The 24,330-nt window shown below is 31.0% G+C and overlaps 1 protein-coding gene across 1 annotated transcript in view; it reads right to left on the bottom strand.

The window, feature by feature from the left end:
* LOC133178725 (uncharacterized) overlaps positions 1–24,330 on the bottom strand; it is a 39,786-nt gene that overhangs the window by 4,042 nt on the left and 11,414 nt on the right. The window contains exons 6-15 of the mRNA XM_061313435.1: positions 11,618–11,713; positions 10,443–10,538; positions 9,017–9,112; positions 7,842–7,937; positions 6,424–6,519; positions 5,249–5,344; positions 3,823–3,918; positions 2,648–2,743; positions 1,229–1,324; positions 56–151 (exon numbers count right to left, since the gene is read on the bottom strand). Of these exons, the coding sequence (XP_061169419.1) occupies positions 56–151; positions 1,229–1,324; positions 2,648–2,743; positions 3,823–3,918; positions 5,249–5,344; positions 6,424–6,519; positions 7,842–7,937; positions 9,017–9,112; positions 10,443–10,538; positions 11,618–11,713 (960 nt within the window). The remainder of the gene's footprint in view (positions 1–55; positions 152–1,228; positions 1,325–2,647; positions 2,744–3,822; positions 3,919–5,248; positions 5,345–6,423; positions 6,520–7,841; positions 7,938–9,016; positions 9,113–10,442; positions 10,539–11,617; positions 11,714–24,330) is intronic.

A 24,330-nucleotide genomic window follows, 5' to 3' on the forward strand; every position in this document is an offset into this window, starting at 1 on the left:
TTTATGTTATGCTTTGTCAAATGCAAAGTTTCATGTAGATGATTAACATTCTTACCTTCATTAAAAGTAGTATTTTTTAAAGTGGAATTTTTAATCGCTTGATATTTACTCGCTCTTGGAATCTTGTACCCAATGAACGGAACATCTAATTCTGGATAAAAGAAAATAACGTGGATTTTTAGAGATATTAGAGGTCGAATTATCACCCCTTTTTCTAGAGAAACATTCCGTACATAAAAATTAGTCTTTAAATGAGTTTTTTAAAAAAAACTATTCTTTAATGTTGTAGTACATGTATAAGGTTGTTAACAATTTTAATTTGACGGGATCAAAAATAAATAGAAAGGGTCAAAACAATCATATCATGATTTTTCTACGATCAATATGACTTTTTACACATTTCAAACACTTTTTCTTCTCAAAAAAATTAATTTTATATTACCTGAATTCTGACAATATGCTGTGTAATGATGTTTAATACCGATGAAACAAATAATGGTCATTTTGTTTTTGTCATTGAATAGTTTTGTATAAATCCTTCTCATTTAATGAGAAGAACCTTGTTGGAAAAAGTCATAATTTAGGAATAAATTTCTTCATCTGACAGGAGGATGCTCACATCTTTTCTAGGGTCCAAATGATTTTAATCAACTTTAAATAGTTTTAATTTTGTATCATGTGTATATTTAGCAAGAAAGTACTGACATCTTACTTTTGCCCGATCTAGTTCAATGGAAAATTCTTCAACAAGACTTATTCTATTTTTCATGTCTGTAGAAAGGTGTTTATCATAACTTTAAATTATTGAACCACTATCGTTTTTAGGAATAAAAAAAGTCCTACACATGAACTGATTTTCCATTGCATTACATTTTGATTTCTATTCCCTGATTGGGCAAGAATCCACTTGGAATCTGCACTTCGTGCATAACTGAAATCTACTTAACAAAGCTCTCTTTGCATGGAAATGTTTATCATTCTTTGTTCATCTTATGAACATATTTTTACTTTGTTTTCTACATAATGCAATATCAAACGTTACAAATGTTTTGAAAATTTAGGCTATTTTCCAACAAAACTCAAGAGAAAAAGAAACAGAAAGATTCATGTCGGACAGTCTTTGATCAGAGAAACCTCCTTAGCCTATGAGAAGGTGAACTAGAGCATCAAATATTTATGTTATGCTTTGTCCAATTTAAAGTTTCATATAGATTATAAACATTCTTACCTTGATCAAAAGTAGTAATTTTTAAAGTGGAATCTTTAATTGCGTTATCTTTTCTTGCTTTTGGATTTTCGTACCCATCACAGGGAACATCTAATTCTGGATAAAGAAAAATGAATAGGATATTAAAGAGGTATCAGAGGTCGAATTATCATCCCTTTTCCTATAGAAACGTTACGAATTAAAACAATATAGTTTTTAAATGATACTATAATAAACTAACCTTAAATGTTGTAGTATATGTATGACAAGGTTGTTAGCAAGTTTTATTTGACGGGGTAAAAAAATTTTAAGTGTTCAAAACGATCATATCATGGTTTTCGATCAATAAGACGTTTTCCTCATATTTCAAACACGTTTTCTTCTCAAAACATTTAAATTAATATTACCTCACTTCTGACAATATACGGTGCAATGATGTTTAATCTGCACAAAACAAATTACAGACATTTTGCATTCTTCATTAAATTTTCCTTTAGAAGACTTTTCAGTCTAATGACAAGAACCTTGCCCCAACAGTAATTATTAAAGAAAAGAAATCCTCATCTGACAGGGTGATGGGTTTTTTTTCCTGTGACCCAAACGTTTTAATCAATTTTAAATAATATTTTCTCACTTTTGGATTCTTGTACAAATCGAAGGTAATATTGAATTATGGATAAACGTAATTGAAGTGGAATTTGAGGCATACTACAGGTCGAGTTATCATCCCTTTTCCTGAAAAAACGTTCTGTGCATAAAAAAAAAGTCTTAAAAGATACTATAAATTCTATTCTTAAATGTTGTAGTATATGTATAATAAGGCTGTGAGTAATTTTGACGGGGTCAACAATTAAAAAAAAGGTTCAAACTATCTTATCGATTTTGTAAATTTAGCTAGAAAATTTTGACATCTTACTTTTACCCTATCTAGTTTAATGGCAGATTCTTCAACAAAGCTCATTGTACATTTTATGTCCGTAAATAGATATTCATCATAAATGTAAAATTGAACCACTGACGTCTTTTATGAAAAAGAAAAATCTTACATAAGAACCGATTTTACAATGTATTGTGGTTTCCATTTGCTGATTCGGTTCTATTCCGTTTGGAATCTGAACTCAGTGCGAAAGATGTTAAATAACTGAAATCTTCTTTACAAAACTCTTCTTGCATGGAAATGTTTATTATTCTTTGTCTGTTTATTTTATGAACATATTTTCATTATGTTTTCTACATAATGCAATGTCTAACTTTACAAATGTTTTGAAATGTGGGCTATTCTCCTACAAAATTCAACAGAAAAGAAACAACAAGTTTCATTCCGGAGAGTCTTTGATCAGAGAGACCTCCGTAGCCTATGGGAACCTAAGCTAAAACTCCAAATATTTATGTTATGCTTTGTCAAATGCAAAGTTTCATGTAGATGATTAACATTCTTACCTTCATTAAAAGTAGTATTTTTTAAAGTGGAATTTTTAATCGCTTGATATTTACTCGCTCTTGGAATCTTGTACCCAATGAACGGAACATCTAATTCTGGATAAAAGAAAATAACGTGGATTTTAAGAGATATTAGAGGTCGAATTATCACCCCTTTTTCTAGAGAAACATTCCGTACATAAAAATTAGTCTTTAAATGAGTTTTTTAAAAAACTATTCTTTAATGTTGTAGTACATGTATAAGGTTGTTAACAATTTTAATTTGACGGGATCAAAAATAAATAGAAAGGGTCAAAACAATCATATCATGATTTTTCTACGATCAATATGACTTTTTACACATTTCAAACACTTTTTCTTCTCAAAAAAATTAATTTTATATTACCTGAATTCTGACAATATGCTGTGTAATGATGTTTAATACCGATGAAACAAATAATGGTCATTTTGTTTTTGTCATTGAATAGTTTTGTATAAATCCTTCTCATTTAATGAGAAGAACCTTGTTGGAAAAAGTCATAATTTAGGAATAAATTTCTTCATCTGACAGGAGGATGCTCACATCTTTTCTAGGGTCCAAATGATTTTAATCAACTTTAAATAGTTTTAATTTTGTATCATGTGTATATTTAGCAAGAAAGTACTGACATCTTACTTTTGCCCGATGTAGTTCAATGGAAAATTCTTCAACAAGACTTATTCTATTTTTCATGTCTGTAGAAAGGTGTTTATCATAACTTTAAATTATTGAACCACTATCGTTTTTAGGAATAAAAAAAGTCCTACACATGAACTGATTTTCCATTGCATTATATTTTGATTTCTATTCCCTGATTGGGCAAGAATCCACTTGGAATCTGCACTTCGTGCATAACTGAAATCTACATAACAAAGCTCTCTTTGCATGGAAATGTTTATCATTCTTTGTCTGTTCATCTTATGAACATATTTTTACTTTGTCTTCTACCTGATGCAATATTAAACGTTACAATTGTTTTGAAAATTTAGCCTATTTTCCAACAAAATTCAAGAGAAAAAGAAACAGAAAGATTCATGTCGGACAGTCTTTGATCAGAGAAACTTCCTTAGCCTATGAGAAGGAGAACTAGAGCATCAAATATTTATGTTATGCTTTGTCCAATTTGAAGTTTCATATAGATTATAAACATTCTTACCTTGATCAAAAGTAGTAATTTTTAAAGTGGAATCTTTAATTGCGTTATCTTTTCTCGCTTTTGGATTCTCGTACCCATCACAGGGAACATCTAATTCTGGATAATAGAAAATGAATAGGAAATTAAAGAGGTATCAGAGGTCGAATTATCATCCCTTTTCCTATAGAAACGTTACGAATTAAAAAAATGTAGTTTTTAAATGATACTATAATAAACTAACCTTAAATGTTGTAGTATATGTATGATACGGTTGTTAGCAAGTTTTATTTGACGGGGTAAAAAGATTTTAAGTGTTCAAAACGATCATATCATGGTTTTCGATCAATAAGACGTTTTCCTCATATTTCAAACACGTTTTCTTCTCAAAACATTTAAATTAATATTACCTCACTTCTGACAATATTCTGTGTAATGATGTTTAATCTGGACAAAACAAATTACAGACATTTTGCATTCTTCATTAAATTCTCCTTTAGAAGACTTTTCAGTCTAATGACAAGAACCATGCCCCAACAGTAATAATTTAAGAAAAGAAATCCTCATCTGACAGAGTGATGGATTTTTCTTTCCTGTGACCCAAAGGTTTTAATCAATTTTAAATAATATTTTCTCACTATTGGATTCTTCTACCCATCGAAGGTAACATTGAATTATGGATAAACGTAATTGAAGTGGAATTTAAGACATACTACAGGTCGAGTTATCATCCCTTTTCCTAAAAAAAACGTTCTATGCATAAAAAAAGTCTTAAAAGGTACTATAAAATCTATTCTTAAATGTTGTAGTATATGTATAATAAGGCTGTCAGCAATTTTATATGACGGGTTCAACAATAAAAAAAGGTTCAAAACCATCTTATCGATTTTGTATATTTAGCAAGAAAATTCTGACATCTTACTTTTACCCTGCCTAGTTTAATGGCAGATTCTTTAACAAGGCTTATTCTACATTTTATGTCCGTAGATAGATATTCATCATCAATGTAAAATTGAACCACTGCCGTTTTTTATGAAAAAGAAAAATCTTACATATGAACCGATTTTACAATGCATTATGGTTTCCATTTGCTTATTTGGTTCTATTCCGCTTGGAATCTGCACTTAGTGTGAAAGATGTAAAAAAAAAAACTGAAATCTTCTTTACAAAACTCTTCTTGCATGGAAATGTTTATTATTCTTTGTCTGTTTATTTTATGAACATATTTTCACTATGTTTTCTACATAATGCAAAGTCAAACGTTACAAATGTTTTGAAATGTGGGCTATTCTCCTACAAAATTCAACAGAAAAGAAACAACAAGTTTCATGCCGGAGAGTCTTTGATCAGAGTGACCTCCGTAGCCTATGAGAACCTAAGCTAAAACTCCAAATATTTATGTTATGCTTTGTCAAATCCAAAATTTCACGTAGATGATTAACATTCTTACCTCCATTAAAAGTAGTATTTTTTAAAGTGGAATTTTTAATCGCTTGATATTTTCTCGCTCTTGGAATCTTGTACCCATTGAACGGAACATCTAATTCTGGATAAAGGAAAATAAAGTGGATTTTAAGAGATATTAGAGGTCGAATTATCACCCCTTTTCCTAGAGAAACATTCCGTACATAAAAATTAGTCTTTAAATGAGTTTTTTAAAAAACTATTCTTTAATGTTGTAGTACATGTATAAGGTTGTTAACAATTTTAATTTGACAGGATCAAAAATAAATAGAAAGGGTCAAAACAATCATATCATGATTTTTCTACGATCAATATGACTTTTTACACATTTCAAACACTTTTTCTTCTCAAAAAAATTAATTTTATATTACCTGAATTCTGACAATATGCTGTGTAATGATGTTTAATACCGATGAAACAAATAATGGTCATTTTGTTTTTGTCATTGAATAGTTTTGTATAAATCCTTCTCATTTAATGAGAAGAACCTTGCTGGAAAAAGTCATAATTAAGGAATAAATTTCTTCATCTGACAGGGGGATGCTCACATCTTTTCTAGGGTCCAAATGATTTTAATCAACTTTAAATAGTTTTAATTTTGTATCATGTGAATATTAAACAAGAAAGTACTGACATCTTACTTTTGCCCGATCTAGTTCAATGGAAAATTCTTCAACAAGGCTTATTCTACTTTTCATGTCTGTAGAAAGGTGTTTATCATAACTTTAAATTATTGAACCACTATCGTTTTTAGGAATAAAAAAAGTCCTACACATGAACTGATTTTCCATTGCATTATATTTTGATTTCTATTCCCTGATTGGGCAAGAATTTACTTGGAATCTGCACTTCGTGCATAACTGAAATCTACTTAACAAAGCTCTCTTTGCATGGAAATGTTTATCATTCTTTGTCTGTTCATCTTATGAACATATTTTTACTTTGTCTTCTACATGATGCAATATTAAACGTTACAATTGTTTTGAAAATTTAGCCTATTTTCCAACAAAATTCAAGAGAAAAAGAAACAGAAAGATTCATGTCGGACAGTCTTTGATCAGAGAAACTTCCTTAGCCTATGAGAAGGTGAACTAGAGCATCAAATATTTATGTTATGCTTTGTCCAATTTAAAGTTTCATATAGATTATAAACATTCTTACCTTGATCAAAAGTAGTAATTTTTAAAGTGGAATCTTTAATTGCGTTATCTTTTCTTGCTTTTGGATTTTCGTACCCATCACAGGGAACATCTAATTCTGGATAAAGAAAAATGAATAGGATATTAAAGAGGTATCAGAGGTCGAATTATCATCCCTTTTCCTATAGAAACGTTACGAATTAAAACAATATAGTTTTTAAATGATACTATAATAAACTAACCTTAAATGTTGTAGTATATGTATGACAAGGTTGTTAGCAAGTTTTATTTGACGGGGTAAAAAAATTTTAAGTGTTCAAAACGATCATATCATGGTTTTCGATCAATAAGACGTTTTCCTCATATTTCAAACACGTTTTCTTCTCAAAACATTTAAATTAATATTACCTCACTTCTGACAATATACGGTGCAATGATGTTTAATCTGCACAAAACAAATTACAGACATTTTGCATTCTTCATTAAATTTTCCTTTAGAAGACTTTTCAGTCTAATGACAAGAACCTTGCCCCAACAGTAATTATTAAAGAAAAGAAATCCTCATCTGACAGGGTGATGGGTTTTTTTTCCTGTGACCCAAACGTTTTAATCAATTTTAAATAATATTTTCTCACTTTTGGATTCTTGTACAAATCGAAGGTAATATTGAATTATGGATAAACGTAATTGAAGTGGAATTTGAGGCATACTACAGGTCGAGTTATCATCCCTTTTCCTGAAAAAACGTTCTGTGCATAAAAAAAAGTCTTAAAAGATACTATAAATTCTATTCTTAAATGTTGTAGTATATGTATAATAAGGCTGTGAGTAATTTTGACGGGGTCAACAATTAAAAAAAAGGTTCAAACTATCTTATCGATTTTGTAAATTTAGCTAGAAAATTTTGACATCTTACTTTTACCCTATCTAGTTTAATGGCAGATTCTTCAACAAAGCTCATTGTACATTTTATGTCCGTAAATAGATATTCATCATAAATGTAAAATTGAACCACTGACGTCTTTTATGAAAAAGAAAAATCTTACATAAGAACCGATTTTACAATGTATTGTGGTTTCCATTTGCTGATTCGGTTCTATTCCGTTTGGAATCTGAACTCAGTGCGAAAGATGTTAAATAACTGAAATCTTCTTTACAAAACTCTTCTTGCATGGAAATGTTTATTATTCTTTGTCTGTTTATTTTATGAACATATTTTCATTATGTTTTCTACATAATGCAATGTCTAACTTTACAAATGTTTTGAAATGTGGGCTATTCTCCTACAAAATTCAACAGAAAAGAAACAACAAGTTTCATTCCGGAGAGTCTTTGATCAGAGAGACCTCCGTAGCCTATGGGAACCTAAGCTAAAACTCCAAATATTTATGTTATGCTTTGTCAAATGCAAAGTTTCATGTAGATGATTAACATTCTTACCTTCATTAAAAGTAGTATTTTTTAAAGTGGAATTTTTAATCGCTTGATATTTACTCGCTCTTGGAATCTTGTACCCAATGAACGGAACATCTAATTCTGGATAAAAGAAAATAACGTGGATTTTAAGAGATATTAGAGGTCGAATTATCACCCCTTTTTCTAGAGAAACATTCCGTACATAAAAATTAGTCTTTAAATGAGTTTTTTAAAAAACTATTCTTTAATGTTGTAGTACATGTATAAGGTTGTTAACAATTTTAATTTGACGGGATCAAAAATAAATAGAAAGGGTCAAAACAATCATATCATGATTTTTCTACGATCAATATGACTTTTTACACATTTCAAACACTTTTTCTTCTCAAAAAAATTAATTTTATATTACCTGAATTCTGACAATATGCTGTGTAATGATGTTTAATACCGATGAAACAAATAATGGTCATTTTGTTTTTGTCATTGAATAGTTTTGTATAAATCCTTCTCATTTAATGAGAAGAACCTTGTTGGAAAAAGTCATAATTTAGGAATAAATTTCTTCATCTGACAGGAGGATGCTCACATCTTTTCTAGGGTCCAAATGATTTTAATCAACTTTAAATAGTTTTAATTTTGTATCATGTGTATATTTAGCAAGAAAGTACTGACATCTTACTTTTGCCCGATGTAGTTCAATGGAAAATTCTTCAACAAGACTTATTCTATTTTTCATGTCTGTAGAAAGGTGTTTATCATAACTTTAAATTATTGAACCACTATCGTTTTTAGGAATAAAAAAAGTCCTACACATGAACTGATTTTCCATTGCATTATATTTTGATTTCTATTCCCTGATTGGGCAAGAATCCACTTGGAATCTGCACTTCGTGCATAACTGAAATCTACATAACAAAGCTCTCTTTGCATGGAAATGTTTATCATTCTTTGTCTGTTCATCTTATGAACATATTTTTACTTTGTCTTCTACATGATGCAATATTAAACGTTACAATTGTTTTGAAAATTTGGCCTATTTTCCAACAAAATTCAAGAGAAAAAGAAACAGAAAGATTCATGTCGGACAGTCTTTGATCAGAGAAACTTCCTTAGCCTATGAGAAGGAGAACTAGAGCATCAAATATTTATGTTATGCTTTGTCCAATTTGAAGTTTCATATAGATTATAAACATTCTTACCTTGATCAAAAGTAGTAATTTTTAAAGTGGAATCTTTAATTGCGTTATCTTTTCTCGCTTTTGGATTCTCGTACCCATCACAGGGAACATCTAATTCTGGATAATAGAAAATGAATAGGAAATTAAAGAGGTATCAGAGGTCGAATTATCATCCCTTTTCCTATAGAAACGTTACGAATTAAAAAAATGTAGTTTTTAAATGATACTATAATAAACTAACCTTAAATGTTGTAGTATATGTATGATACGGTTGTTAGCAAGTTTTATTTGACGGGGTAAAAAGATTTTAAGTGTTCAAAACGATCATATCATGGTTTTCGATCAATAAGACGTTTTCCTCATATTTCAAACACGTTTTCTTCTCAAAACATTTAAATTAATATTACCTCACTTCTGACAATATTCTGTGTAATGATGTTTAATCTGGACAAAACAAATTACAGACATTTTGCATTCTTCATTAAATTCTCCTTTAGAAGACTTTTCAGTCTAATGACAAGAACCATGCCCCAACAGTAATAATTTAAGAAAAGAAATCCTCATCTGACAGAGTGATGGATTTTTCTTTCCTGTGACCCAAAGGTTTTAATCAATTTTAAATAATATTTTCTCACTATTGGATTCTTCTACCCATCGAAGGTAACATTGAATTATGGATAAACGTAATTGAAGTGGAATTTAAGACATACTACAGGTCGAGTTATCATCCCTTTTCCTAAAAAAAACGTTCTATGCATAAAAAAAGTCTTAAAAGGTACTATAAAATCTATTCTTAAATGTTGTAGTATATGTATAATAAGGCTGTCAGCAATTTTATATGACGGGTTCAACAATAAAAAAAGGTTCAAAACCATCTTATCGATTTTGTATATTTAGCAAGAAAATTCTGACATCTTACTTTTACCCTGCCTAGTTTAATGGCAGATTCTTTAACAAGGCTTATTCTACATTTTATGTCCGTAGATAGATATTCATCATCAATGTAAAATTGAACCACTGCCGTTTTTTATGAAAAAGAAAAATCTTACATATGAACCGATTTTACAATGCATTATGGTTTCCATTTGCTTATTTGGTTCTATTCCGCTTGGAATCTGCACTTAGTGTGAAAGATGTAAAAAAAAAAACTGAAATCTTCTTTACAAAACTCTTCTTGCATGGAAATGTTTATTATTCTTTGTCTGTTTATTTTATGAACATATTTTCACTATGTTTTCTACATAATGCAAAGTCAAACGTTACAAATGTTTTGAAATGTGGGCTATTCTCCTACAAAATTCAACAGAAAAGAAACAACAAGTTTCATGCCGGAGAGTCTTTGATCAGAGTGACCTCCGTAGCCTATGAGAACCTAAGCTAAAACTCCAAATATTTATGTTATGCTTTGTCAAATCCAAAATTTCACGTAGATGATTAACATTCTTACCTCCATTAAAAGTAGTATTTTTTAAAGTGGAATTTTTAATCGCTTGATATTTTCTCGCTCTTGGAATCTTGTACCCATTGAACGGAACATCTAATTCTGGATAAAGGAAAATAAAGTGGATTTTAAGAGATATTAGAGGTCGAATTATCACCCCTTTTCCTAGAGAAACATTCCGTACATAAAAATTAGTCTTTAAATGAGTTTTTTAAAAAACTATTCTTTAATGTTGTAGTACATGTATAAGGTTGTTAACAATTTTAATTTGACAGGATCAAAAATAAATAGAAAGGGTCAAAACAATCATATCATGATTTTTCTACGATCAATATGACTTTTTACACATTTCAAACACTTTTTCTTCTCAAAAAAATTAATTTTATATTACCTGAATTCTGACAATATGCTGTGTAATGATGTTTAATACCGATGAAACAAATAATGGTCATTTTGTTTTTGTCATTGAATAGTTTTGTATAAATCCTTCTCATTTAATGAGAAGAACCTTGCTGGAAAAAGTCATAATTAAGGAATAAATTTCTTCATCTGACAGGGGGATGCTCACATCTTTTCTAGGGTCCAAATGATTTTAATCAACTTTAAATAGTTTTAATTTTGTATCATGTGTATATTTAGCAAGAAAGTACTGACATCTTACTTTTGCCCGATGTAGTTCAATGGAAAATTCTTCAACAAGACTTATTCTATTTTTCATGTCTGTAGAAAGGTGTTTATCATAACTTTAAATTATTGAACCACTATCGTTTTTAGGAATAAAAAAAGTCCTACACATGAACTGATTTTCCATTGCATTATATTTTGATTTCTATTCCCTGATTGGGCAAGAATCCACTTGGAATCTGCACTTCGTGCATAACTGAAATCTACATAACAAAGCTCTCTTTGCATGGAAATGTTTATCATTCTTTGTCTGTTCATCTTATGAACATATTTTTACTTTGTCTTCTACATGATGCAATATTAAACGTTACAATTGTTTTGAAAATTTAGCCTATTTTCCAACAAAATTCAAGAGAAAAAGAAACAGAAAGATTCATGTCGGACAGTCTTTGATCAGAGAAACTTCCTTAGCCTATGAGAAGGAGAACTAGAGCATCAAATATTTATGTTATGCTTTGTCCAATTTGAAGTTTCATATAGATTATAAACATTCTTACCTTGATCAAAAGTAGTAATTTTTAAAGTGGAATCTTTAATTGTTTTATCTTTTCTCGCTTTTGGATTCTCGTACCCATCACAGGGAACATCTAATTCTGGATAATAGAAAATGAATAGGAAATTAAAGAGGTATCAGAGGTCGAATTATCATCCCTTTCCTAGAGAAACGTTACGAATTAAAAAAAAATATAGTTTTTAAATGATACTATAATAAACTAACCTTAAATGTTGTAGTATATGTATGATACGGTTGTTAGCAAGTTTTATTTGACGGGGTAAAAAAATTTTAAGTGTTCAAAACGATCATATCATGGTTTTCGATCAATAAGACGTTTTCCTCATATTTCAAACACGTTTTCTTCTCAAAACATTTAAATTAATATTACCTCACTTCTGACAATATACTGTGCAATGATGTTTAATCTGCACAAAACAAATTACAGACATTTTGCATTCTTCATTAAATTTTCTTTTAGATGACTTTTCCGTCTAATGACAAGAACCTTGCCCCAACAGTAATAATTTAAGAAAAGAAATCCTCATCTGACAGGGTGATGGATTTTTCTTTCCTGTGACCCAAACGTTTTATAGTCTGTCCCACGGTACCAAGGACCTCACTTTTCGCCTCATATCTCAAAATGTATAAATACCTTGGCCTTCAAACTAGGTTCGATCGATAGATCATTTTTTTTCCCAAACTTCCTGCATTCATCCGAACCCTCGAGTTCAACCGGTGTATTGACACGGCGGCAAATTCAAAGTCTACGGGGATTTAACATGGTAAACTCGTCCATTAGCGTCAAGATCACGGGGCAGGAAACCAGTTTATCGAGGGAGTAGTCGTTCTTTCTAAATTAAAATTACAAAAAATCCTGAAAATTCAACGAAAGGAATTCAATGTGATTTGGTAAACAATGTAAGTATTGTTTTGCATTCAAATATATTTTGACGAGTTTTCTCATAAAATGAGAGAAAATAATCCGAATTCAATGCAGTACAAGTTGTGGATATGGAGGTCACGCATTTCCTCTAGAAACGGATGTTGACATGGTCTGGTGCAAGAATGTGTTATCTACAGCTTCATTTGTTGAAAAAGTAGTAAGATGGTAAGTTGTTGTCCTTTTCTTTATTTTATACCATACATACACCTAAGAAAGAACTGTTTTAAATGCTAAGAATAAGTCAAAATGTACGCATAAGTGCCCCATAATATGTTACATGTCTGAGAAAGAGAGAGAGAGAGAGAAAACAACAACCGAAAACTGACATTTTATCAACTTACTTCAAATCATAAAACTAATAGGAAAAAAAGAAAACATACAAATACACCTTTTAATTATTATGACAATGACTATCTTTTTTATTAGAAGCTGGTAGATCTTAATTTATTTATTCATTTTATTGCATGATTATGTACATATATGATGTAGGTCGATCAACTTTCACTTCATGCATTTGGCAGTCACTACCTACATGATCTATAAAAAGCAAAATTTTACATTTATGTGAAGTGTCAGCACCTTGACTATATATAACAGATATTTTGGACACTCCAGATTTTTTCTGAACTATTTAGTTCTACTAAATAATACTATTTAATACTGTTTGTTATCTTCATAGTTCATTTTACAGGACTGAGTTCTAAGGGTCTTCTGTTTTTTAACATACAGAGCTATCAGATATTGCTAGGTGTATAAATATTGCCCAAGAAAATATAATGGAAGAAAATCAACATAATTATCCACTAAAATACTTGCATTATAAAACTGCATGAAAATGAAAAGATGTAATATTTCACCCAGGCACAAGTGCATATGGTAAATACCATATAATTTATTATATAGATTATTTGTATTATATTGCATTTAAGACATGCTAAAAATATAAATTTGAAACATTAATTACATATATCGGAGATTCACATTATATGTTTTACACCTACTGTTCTACATTTTTTTTATTTTCTATTTTTTTTTTGGGGGGGGGGGGTGCTTAAGGTTTTACATTAAATGAACTGAATGCAGTAGGCCCTATTTCTCATTTTGAAAATGTCGAGTAAAAGTAAATGAACAAAGCATTTATTTATCTTTTTTTGACATAATCCACAGATTCTTTTCCCACTATTTGATAAACTTTTGATAAACTATTTGATAAACTTTGTTATTATCATTAATGTCCAATATCCTCAAAATATCCTGTAACTTTTAAATAAAGGACAATCAATCAATGAATGAATCTTTAACACAATTCATGTTTCACATTATACAAATTCTCTTATGTGTGATTTTTTTTGGTTGTCTTTCTGTATTTACAATTTTATATATAATTCACTTTCAATTCTGTGTTTATATTCAATTTACTGTATAATAATTTTTCTAGAACATTTTTAAAACTTTTCAAAAAATGACTTTTTTTATTTCAAGATTTTTTTTTATTGTCAAAATATGCTGTAAGTTTACCCGACATACAACCCTTGAGACTTCTGTTTACTTAAACAAGAAAAGAATCATCTTTCATAATTTCTTTTACATGTAGATGTTTCTTTAAAGTTATTAGACAGTTTTATTATTTACATGTACATCCCTCATAGGAGACCCATTTTGTTCAAACTCCTAAATTTATGTGCTAAAAGAAAATAAAGCAAAAATTCATACAAGTGCAAAATTAATACATCAGGCCATCTTTAACAAATTGTTTGCTTACCCTCTCCAAACTGACTGGCTAAAAATGGCCTGACTCAAAACTTTTTTTTAACCTCCAGGAAGCAATTATTTTTTTTATGAATTCCGGAAAATAGATTTTGAAAATTCAGCATTGATTTTGAAATTTTCTTTGAAAAAAAAATTTCTCACCTACCTACCGACTCAATTTTCTCATCCTGAGTCGGGAGAGGGCAAGCATACATTATTTTAAAGTTGGCCTCATGTAAGTAACTATGAACAGTATTTTAGCACAATAAATACAAGAGGCCCAGGGGCCACATCGCTCACCTGAGCACACTGGCTAGGAAAACGCAGAAATCAGTTCAGTCTTGAAAAGTTTAAATATAAAACTGGTTCGGGGGGGGGGGGGATCATGATTTGTACAAATTTGAATCTACATTAACTAATGATGCTTCCATTTAAATATGACTAATCATGGCTTTGCTGTTCTTGAGAAGAAGATTTTTAAAGATGTTCCCTGTATATTCCTATGTAAAACTTTGATCAACCATTGTGCCCCACCCTACCCCTGGGGGTCATGATTTGAACAAACTTGAATCTACACTACCCGAGGATGCTTCCATATAAGTTTCATATTTTCAAGCACAGTGGTTTTTGAGAAGAAGATTTTTAAATGATGCCATTAATTTTTCATGAATTCATAATTATCTCTCCTTGGAAGAAGGCGTGGCCCTTCATTTGAACAAACTTGAATCCCCTTTACCCAAGGATACTTTGTGGCAAGTTTGGTTGAAATTGGCCCAGTGGTTCTTAAGAAGAAGATGAAAATGTGAAAAGTTTACGACAACGACGACTATGACAACGACTACTACGACAGACAATGGACAAATTTCAATCAGAAAAGCTAACTTGAGCCTTTGGCTCAGGTGAGCTAAAAAGGTCAAGGTCAAAACACTCACATAATAAAGGTCAAAAAGCAGAGATCATTTAAATTGTAAATGGGCACATCACTGATATGGTTTGTGTCCCTTTTTCAGTTTATTCATGTTATTCAACATCTGCATTTGAAGGACTAATTATTGATTAAAGCATTGTAATAAAGAAGCAGCATTTACCTTTTTATGTTTTTATTAATTACAAAAAAAAATATTTTGAAAGTATTAATTTATTGGAATTCATTGTTATGATGAGCAGACATCAAGAATTGAAGGCACACATGCATGTAATGGACAATCCACTCAATTGTTTTTAGAATAAAGTGTTTGGAGTTCATCTAGATGAAACATACATGAACAAGTTTCAGGACATTCTTCTGGATGGTCTGGACAGTAAGTATATACAGTCCCTGAAACGTTCTACTTTCCCACTTGAAAGGTGAGCGAACGCTGAACGAACGGTGAACGAACGCAGAGCGAACGGTGAGTGAACAATGTGTGAACGCTGAACGCAACTTGGTGAACGATGTGTGAACGCTGAACGGTGAGCGAACGCAGAACGCGAACGGAGCGCAAACGCGAACGCAAAGTGAAAGGTGAACGAACGGTGAACGCAAGATGAACGATATATTCGGAATGCCTCTGATCTTTTCCTTGCATTGAAACTATTTTATTGTTTTATAATGTCAGTGCAAAATAAATAAATAAATAAGTAAACCAATAATTGAATGAATAAATAAGTCAATAAAATAAATTCTCCAAAATTGTTCCTAAGAAAGACGATGCATGCACATTAAGTTTTTAATCACACGATTTTTATTGCATTAAAACATTGCAATTGTTGCCGAACGCTGAAGTATAAACAAATCAGAGAAAACTTCTGACTTATAGAATGAATTAAAGCGGTTGTAACATCCATTCATATATCTCCGTGTCAGGGCGATTTCGTGTAAAGTAATGGAAAAAAAAATAATTACAAAGGTCAGTGGACGTTTTGCATTTATACGCTCGTATTTTAAATTTTTAATACAATAATATATTATGTGTCATTTCTATTTTTCATGATGATTTATTGAGCAGACTTCTACATGTATATGTAGATGGACGTGGTTATACTCGGACAAGATAATACAAAGATACATATTCATATTATTTGTTATAAGTTCAATTTTCAGAACTTGATATTTAAGTAATATGCTGTTATAGTTTTTATTAAACAGACAAATGAGAGAGAGAGAGAGAGAGAGAGAGAGAGAGAGAGAGATTCCGTTTTAGCCCCCCCCCTCCTTTCAGGCTTCACTAAATGTTTGTACCTATATCAAACAAAACCTCTTAATTTTTTTTTCTAAATATATCAGACAGTGAAAGTAACTTTTTTATTTTTCAACAAATCATATCCATTTGTTTGACAGTACGTCGCAGTACAGTTAAGGCAACATTTTCTATAAAAAGACACTGAAAACAAGACACTTGAAGTTTAACCTTCTTATTTTCTAGCATACGACTCTACTGAAAATATATTTGTGTCTTCTTGAAGAGTGTGTACTTCGCTTTTAATATTGATATTTTTTGTCATCATGTGACCCTTAGTAGTCACGTGGGCTCCTATTTTAGCTCAAGATATAAAATATCAAATTTAACCGAAAAGTTCAAGGGCAAGGCAAAGAAAAATTACACTGCCCAAGGTTTCAATGTGTCCCCAAATATCTATCCTATCTCAAAAACAATGCTCATTCAGTTAGATTTCTGGTATTATTTAGTTATTCAGTAAAAACAAAGACCGGTATTGAAAAAATAGGGTACTTTCCGCATTTCATGTGAAATAATAAATTACTTAGCGAATTACAGAGAAATGAGCATCACTTTTCAAAAAGTATGCAGTAAAATAAACAATTTAATACAAAAACCTACCTCTTCATATGTCGCCTTGCCCTTGAACTTTTTAGTTTAAAATCGAAGTCTTGAAACATTCATTCTAAATATAGTTTTCAAACGCATTAGTGACCCGGCACGGGAGGTAACTCTTTGGTATTTGTAGAGTTTGTTTACCTCGCGAATTTGAACATGTAACATCTACAGACTATGCTAGGCTTTATTTTACTTATTCAAAACGGTATGCATATAAAAGATCTTGACTTTAATTACTTTCCTTTGTATGTCTTCGTCCTTTTCATACACCAGACAAGACCTTGTTGAATACCTTCCGCATTTTCTCGATGATCTAGGCCTTTATCATGTACGTATATACATGTATAACAATCAAATTTATCGGCACTGCCGCAAAGTACATCATATAAGTAAGATTGAAAAAAATGTCCATTACTAAATTTCAATTATTTCTGGAAAAACGTGTAGATCTCCCCTCCCTCATATGATCAGAAACCATTCATCCCCCCCCCCACAACACACACACACACACACACAAAGACATAATAAAAATATATATCTACAGCAGAATGAAGTTTCACATATGGGTTTTCCTCAGTGGCTCTCCAAAATCCTCTTTTGTTTAAGGGTTCCTGTTGGCTTATAAATTATTCAGATATAAAAACCAGGTGAGGGTTATTTACACCTGTTAATATAATTAGTTCTATCCTCCTTTCTGCATATCTAACCCCTTATATTTTGCTTCTTAGCTCCCTTGATAAAAGGACAATGATACATACTTGGGCATTGTTAACTTGTAAACATCATGATCTAGTTTTTATTTATTAGGATATAACCATTGCATCTCATTTAGAGCGGGTGCTTTCATTTTGTTTTTTAAGGGGGGGGGGGTCTTATCTGTGATAAACTTGTTTGTGTATAAAAGGTTAGGGATTGATATTTTCTCTAAAAAAAATGAAAGCACCCCAGCTAAATGATATAAAAATGTAATCAGAAAATAGATACTTCTTTGATACAAGTGATCATGATAAATATATAATTATGCCAATATTAGGCTTTATTTGGTTGAATGTATCTAAACACCATGTTCATGCAAGTCTGGATTTTCGCACCTTTACAGCCTTAAAAGCTGACATTCATTCATATCACTGTTGCCATTGAAAAATAACAGTTAAAGTATTATTCATCTAGTAAATTTATTTAAAAACTACAGCTTCTCCCATACAAAGCCAGGCTGTGAGGGTAATTCTGAGCAGGTGCATAGTTTTTCCATCAAGACATGTACTCTGGGATAAACTCCATTCTAAAAATTAAATGAAATATTATTAAGTGTGCTGGTGATTAAAACAGTAAAACTTGAAACAATGTAATGAGTAAAATCTAATGAAATCACATAAAAATGTATCAAATATCTGTAACTCTGCTGTTTTTATTTATTAAAATAATTTTTAAAATAATAGTGCCATGAATATGTGTGTTGTTGATATCATTAAGCATACCTTTTTACTTGGTCCATACACTTGCTGCCTGTGTCAACACTGGAATGGTTCAAATTCTTTGTGAACAGCTACTGTAACATAAAATATATCAAAAATGTAATGAGTCAAATACATATTAGTTAAAATAAATGGCACTGCAATGTGCAAAACAAACCATGTAATATAACATTTTCTAAAATTCATGAAATCTTTTGTTACAAAACTTCTCTGGGAATTTTAAAACTCTGCCATTTGCAATTTAGCAATTTAAGCTTGGAAAATAAGTGATTAAAGGAACAAATTCATAAATGAAATTCTTGCATCTGTTCAAAATTGAAAAACTATTATATTGGCATACAATAAAATTATTGTGAAATATTTTAATAGTGAACATACCATGTTTAGAAATTGTTGCATATGTTTTCTGTAGATAACTCTGGATTATAAGCATGCAGCACCTGACAGCTACAATGATGAAAGGATTGTACATCATGTATTCAGACCAGAAAAATAAAATAACATGATATTCAATTTTAAATTTAGAAATATCATTCTACAGATTTAGAATTTCATAATACAGACGCTAAGAATTATTTTAAAGTATGAAACACTAGCTGGTGAAAATTTAAACTTTAAATCCTATTTTTGATTTACAGGACTGGGGTATAAAATGCATATATGCATGTATATTACATACACAATACAGTTTCACTTTACAGAAATATACACTTTATGGATGTGCTAAATTATCATTTGATATCCTGCTTTCCTTTTCAAATTACATATTAAGATGATTGTATGTCAACATAATTATATGTCTAGTGAATCTTTTATCAATGATTGAAATTGAACAATAATTAATTTTAATAAATTTAACAGCAAACTTTTGCAGGCCTGCAGATCTCCATGATACATGCATTCTCTCAAAAATTAGTTAAACGAGAAGGAATTGCATATTCAGTGCAAATTAAACTGTTGGTGTGCAACTTCATATCATGTTTGTGTGTGTAGGGGGGGGGGGGGTAGACACAGCTCCTGGGCACTGCCAATATATCTTGCTACATGTATACATATTATACATACACACTCGATTATTTCATATTGATGTTAACAATAGTATGTCTAAATCTTGATACCTATGCGTACATAATCTTGATACCTATGCGTACAAAAATGAAAACCCCTGCAGGTGCCCAGGGTAGAGAGGTGGGGTGCAATAGCCTCAGTAGTCCATGATTTCTCTAAATATCTGCATCATCTGATAAACAAACCATAAATCTGTTACTTTATTACTGTTCTCTTTAAAAGATTTACCTGTTTGCTGTATTTTCCACCGCAAATCTCGCTGCTGTCTCCACGTCCTTTATGTAAACAACATTCCGTGTCACTGAGTGCAAGCGCTTGGCTGAAGCCGAGTGCAGCCAAACGACACAATAAAAAGCGAATTATTTCGACAACATGATGTTCTAAACAAGAGAAAATCACTACTTCTAATTTATTTAAAGACAAGAATACGGACATTTGTTACAAATTCTTGCAATTGTCGTTAAATAGTTATTTTGAGCTCTAATTCCTTATATAGATATATCAGGGCGGAGCGACTGTCATGACGTCAAACCTCATTATGATCTCATTACCATAAAAGTTTCATGGGTAGCCTTAACTGTACTGCGCGTCATACTCGTTTTTATTTTCCTGCTTCAAGTTCACACGAAGTCCACGTGCTTGTCCTGTCAATCAAAATCATTCGACACTGTGCAGGTGTGAAAGTTTCGTCACATCGAAGACGAAGTGCGAGTATTTCCAACAAGTTATAACATTTATTTTTATCATTTCTAGATTTGATCCCAACATTTGAATAATAAATGAATAAAATACATTGGGCATTAACACTTGAATTTGAAACATACTCTCCGCCAATTTCAAATACCACCGCCGACACGTGTACATTTTGAACTACTACTGTTTTGTGACTTTTTTAGATGCATGTTTGTTTTGAAACTGAAATTTTTGTTCTAAAAAGACCTTACATTTTTTTTTAAATGTTAATTAAAATATTCTGGAAATACAGTACTGACTAAGTAAACAATCTAGGGGAAAATGGGGGGGGGGGGGGGGTATTAATCATATCGAATGGCAAACCTATAAAGTCACGGTGAAGGAAGAATTTTTTATCTATAACTATAGACTTTACATATTATAGTAGAGAAAATTCTGCAGTGCAGTACATTTCAAATAAATATTTCCTTTAACCATACTATCAATTTAATTCGCTCCAAAGATAATAAATTAACAGGATATGCTCAGTACTATGTATAACTCTCAGAACTAGTTCTATCATATTTTCTGTAGTAATTGGGGAAAAAAGTGTTAGAAATAAATATTTTCGTAATTTTGCTGCGTGATTATTTGACTTGGATAATTATATCACCATTAACGATTTGTCGTCTTTAACAAAACAAAAAAATGTTGCAGTGCTTGAAGTATTTGCACATTGCCCTTAGTTAAATTTAACATTTCAGCATCATTCTACATAGGTACAGAATGTGCTTATAACAGCATTTATTTTCCAGAGTAATTTAATAAATAATCTAACAACTAAAATGGAATAATAAAAATATATATCGTAGATATTTTTCAACATAAAATAATGATTCTTCAAACACGATATGTTAGTTATTAAATTAAAAAACCTGTAACTCCTTCCCTACAAAAAGATAAGTCCTTTCACTTCGGAGTTCCGAATAACAATGAAAACTGAACGATAGGTGAACGCTGAACGCAAGGTGAACTCAAAGTGAACGGAACGAAGAGCGAACGCTGAACGCTTTGTGAACGGTGAACGCGAGCGCACGGTGAACGGTGAACGCAAAACTGTGAACGGAGAGCGAACGGTGAACGCACGGTGAACGCACGCTGAACGAACGGTGAGCGAACGGAAAAATGGGAAAGTAGAACGTTTCAGGGACTGTACATTTAAACATTTATATGAATATTTAAAAAATGTCTTTTTTTCTTTCTGAAGTGTATACTTGGCCTGGTATCTGAAATTAAAAAAATCATCATGTATTTTTCATCTGTACAGAAAGCATTCATGATACATGTACAAATGAAATCATTAATTTGAATTTTCATTATTCCTTAATTTCACTTTACAGAGACTTAAAAGTTTAGTTTTTTTTGTTTTTTGTTCTTTTTTTCATGCACCAGTTAATATGTGTATTATTGCATATCTTTTTCAGGCCCAAAAAATAGTCTAAACCAAAGATTACCAGGGAGTTTGCCTAGTGATCACTTGATGAGCTTGACACAAATTGAAGTGTTAGTGATATAACGGAGAGAAAAATACTCACTTTCTAATCCGTTCATAGATGTTTCTCTCCTCGGCTTCATGTTTATTATGTCCAATATGAGTCATGACTTTTCTTTTGTACCAATTGACATTCAAACCATGGACACCAGTAGCACTGAGCATTTTACTTTCATTTCTTCTTCAGTCTGAATATCTAAAAGATAATCTGAATAAATATAGGGTAGACAATTCATTTACCTCTTGGAATATTTTTCAATTTTACTTCAAATGCTGAAAACAGTTCAAACAAAATTACAAATAACATAGTATGTTGAGTGGTTTTACCCTGTAATTTCACTAATTTAAGAATTAAGTAATTTGAGATTTGATATTTTTACAACTTGTAATTTAAGTTTTATAACAATTTTCACAGTATGAATTTAATTTGCAAAGCAGAAGTTGTAAATTTTGATATCCATTGATATGTCAAAGTGATTTGGAAGTCCCAACCACTTTAAAATTCTTGAAGTATTTTACCCTTGATATCTTGAATACTCAGATATCTCAGAAGTTTTTATCAGTCCCATTGTCCCATTGTAGGATAACGAGGTTTGACAACATAGTTTGAATAATTAATATGATAAATATAGACATAAAACTTAATGATGATCTTTTTTTTTTTAAATATTTTCTTGGCTTGTCAAGATTGAACTGAAAATGTTTGGTTGCCCCCCCCCCCCCCGCACACACACTTAAATTGCTTCCCATGGGCCTGACCCCCTGAATTAAAAATGATTTCACAGATGACTGTAGACAAGTTAAAAAAAAAAGAAAGAAAATGAAAACTACATGCACGTTTCTGCACCTACTTAAGGTTGAATTAATTTAATGTGCATGTTTGCATGCTCTTGTCTGTCTGATATGTCTTCATGTTCTCTTTCCTAATAATCAAATTCTTGTTTCAAAATAAAAATGCTTAATTTAGTTTTATCTACTTAAGTTTTATCTATTTTTTTATATTACTTTTCATTGTTATTATAATTTAAAAAAAAAGAAATAATGAAAGGGCTTTGACTTGCATTTCTTGCAAATGTAGAATTTTTTCACATTGAAATTTAAAATGCAACTCCTGGTCTTAAAAGTTTTATTAATTTGTAAATCATTGAAATTTCTGTCACAAAAGTTTTTACATTAAAAGAAAAATAAAGTATACAAATAAACATAATAAATTTAAAAAAAAATGTTTTCCATTCATGTTTAGGGGTTTGTGTGATTACTACATGTACCTCTGTATTTTATTTTTGGCATCAGAACTGCTACACATATGGTAAAACTATTAAAAATACATAGTATTGTTTGAAATCCCAGGGCCTGCATTTACCTAATGCCGATACAGGAAGTTTTCAAAGGGCAAGGTCAAATCCATTGATGACGTAGTTTGATGCAGACAACATGTATATCTTGTTTTCATGTTTTGCACAGTGATTCAAAATGTATAAACGTGGATTTGTATGTGCTTAAGAGTTATAAATGTAACAAAGCCAGGAAGCGTTGTGAATATTCATGATAGAAGTGATGCTTCACAAACTGTTTAACCGTGTTTACAACAAACTATAGTATACTGCCTAGTGTGTTGGATTTATTTGCGAGGCAAAGATAAAGTTGTAATTAATTACAAATCTAAATTATTAGAACATACTAATACTCGCTTACAGATAGATCTATCATGTTATGTTTTGGTCAAGCAATGATGTCACTTGGCTGAATTTTGTTGTACTATAGCCTCGATCGTTCTTTCCATTACATTGTCAGTGCAGTTATGACTTCTGAAGTAGATATGAGTTAAATCTTACCTCTTTTCTTAGCAGTGTTAAGCACTTGTTCCCGGGTACGTCGAAGACGCTTTTTTGATATTTATGTGTGTGTTGGGCACTTGGAAAGTCTCGGGCTGTATTGTGTTCCGTACATCGGTAAGCACAGAGAATTCAAGAACGTGTGTTACGTCATTAATTCACTGACGGCGATGTACGGAAAATCACGAATAATGATGGATCCCCTTCCGAAGTTGCGGCCATTTTGGCAATGTTAAATCCCCGTAGACTTTGAATTTGCCGCCGTGTCAATACACCGGTTGAACTCGAGGGTTCGAATAAATGCAGGAAGTATGGAAAAAGAAATGATCTATCGATCGAACCTAGTTTGAAGGAGAAGGTATTTATACATTTTGAGATATGAGGCGAAAAGTGAGGTCCTTGGTACCGTGGGACAGACTATAATCAATTTTAAATAATATTTTCTCACTATTGGATTCTTGTACCCATCGAAGGTAACATTGAATTATGGATAAACGTAATCGAAGTGGAATTTAAGACATACTACAGGTCGAGTTATCATCCCTTTTCCTAAAATAAACGTTCTATGCATAAAAAAAGTCTTAAAAGGTACTATAAAATCTAT

This window comes from Saccostrea echinata, unplaced genomic scaffold (assembly GCF_033153115.1).
Source record: "Saccostrea echinata isolate AGI-Se365-2 ecotype Australia unplaced genomic scaffold, CSIRO_AGI_Sech_v1 ptg000003l, whole genome shotgun sequence".
NCBI lineage: Eukaryota > Metazoa > Mollusca > Bivalvia > Ostreida > Ostreidae > Saccostrea > Saccostrea echinata.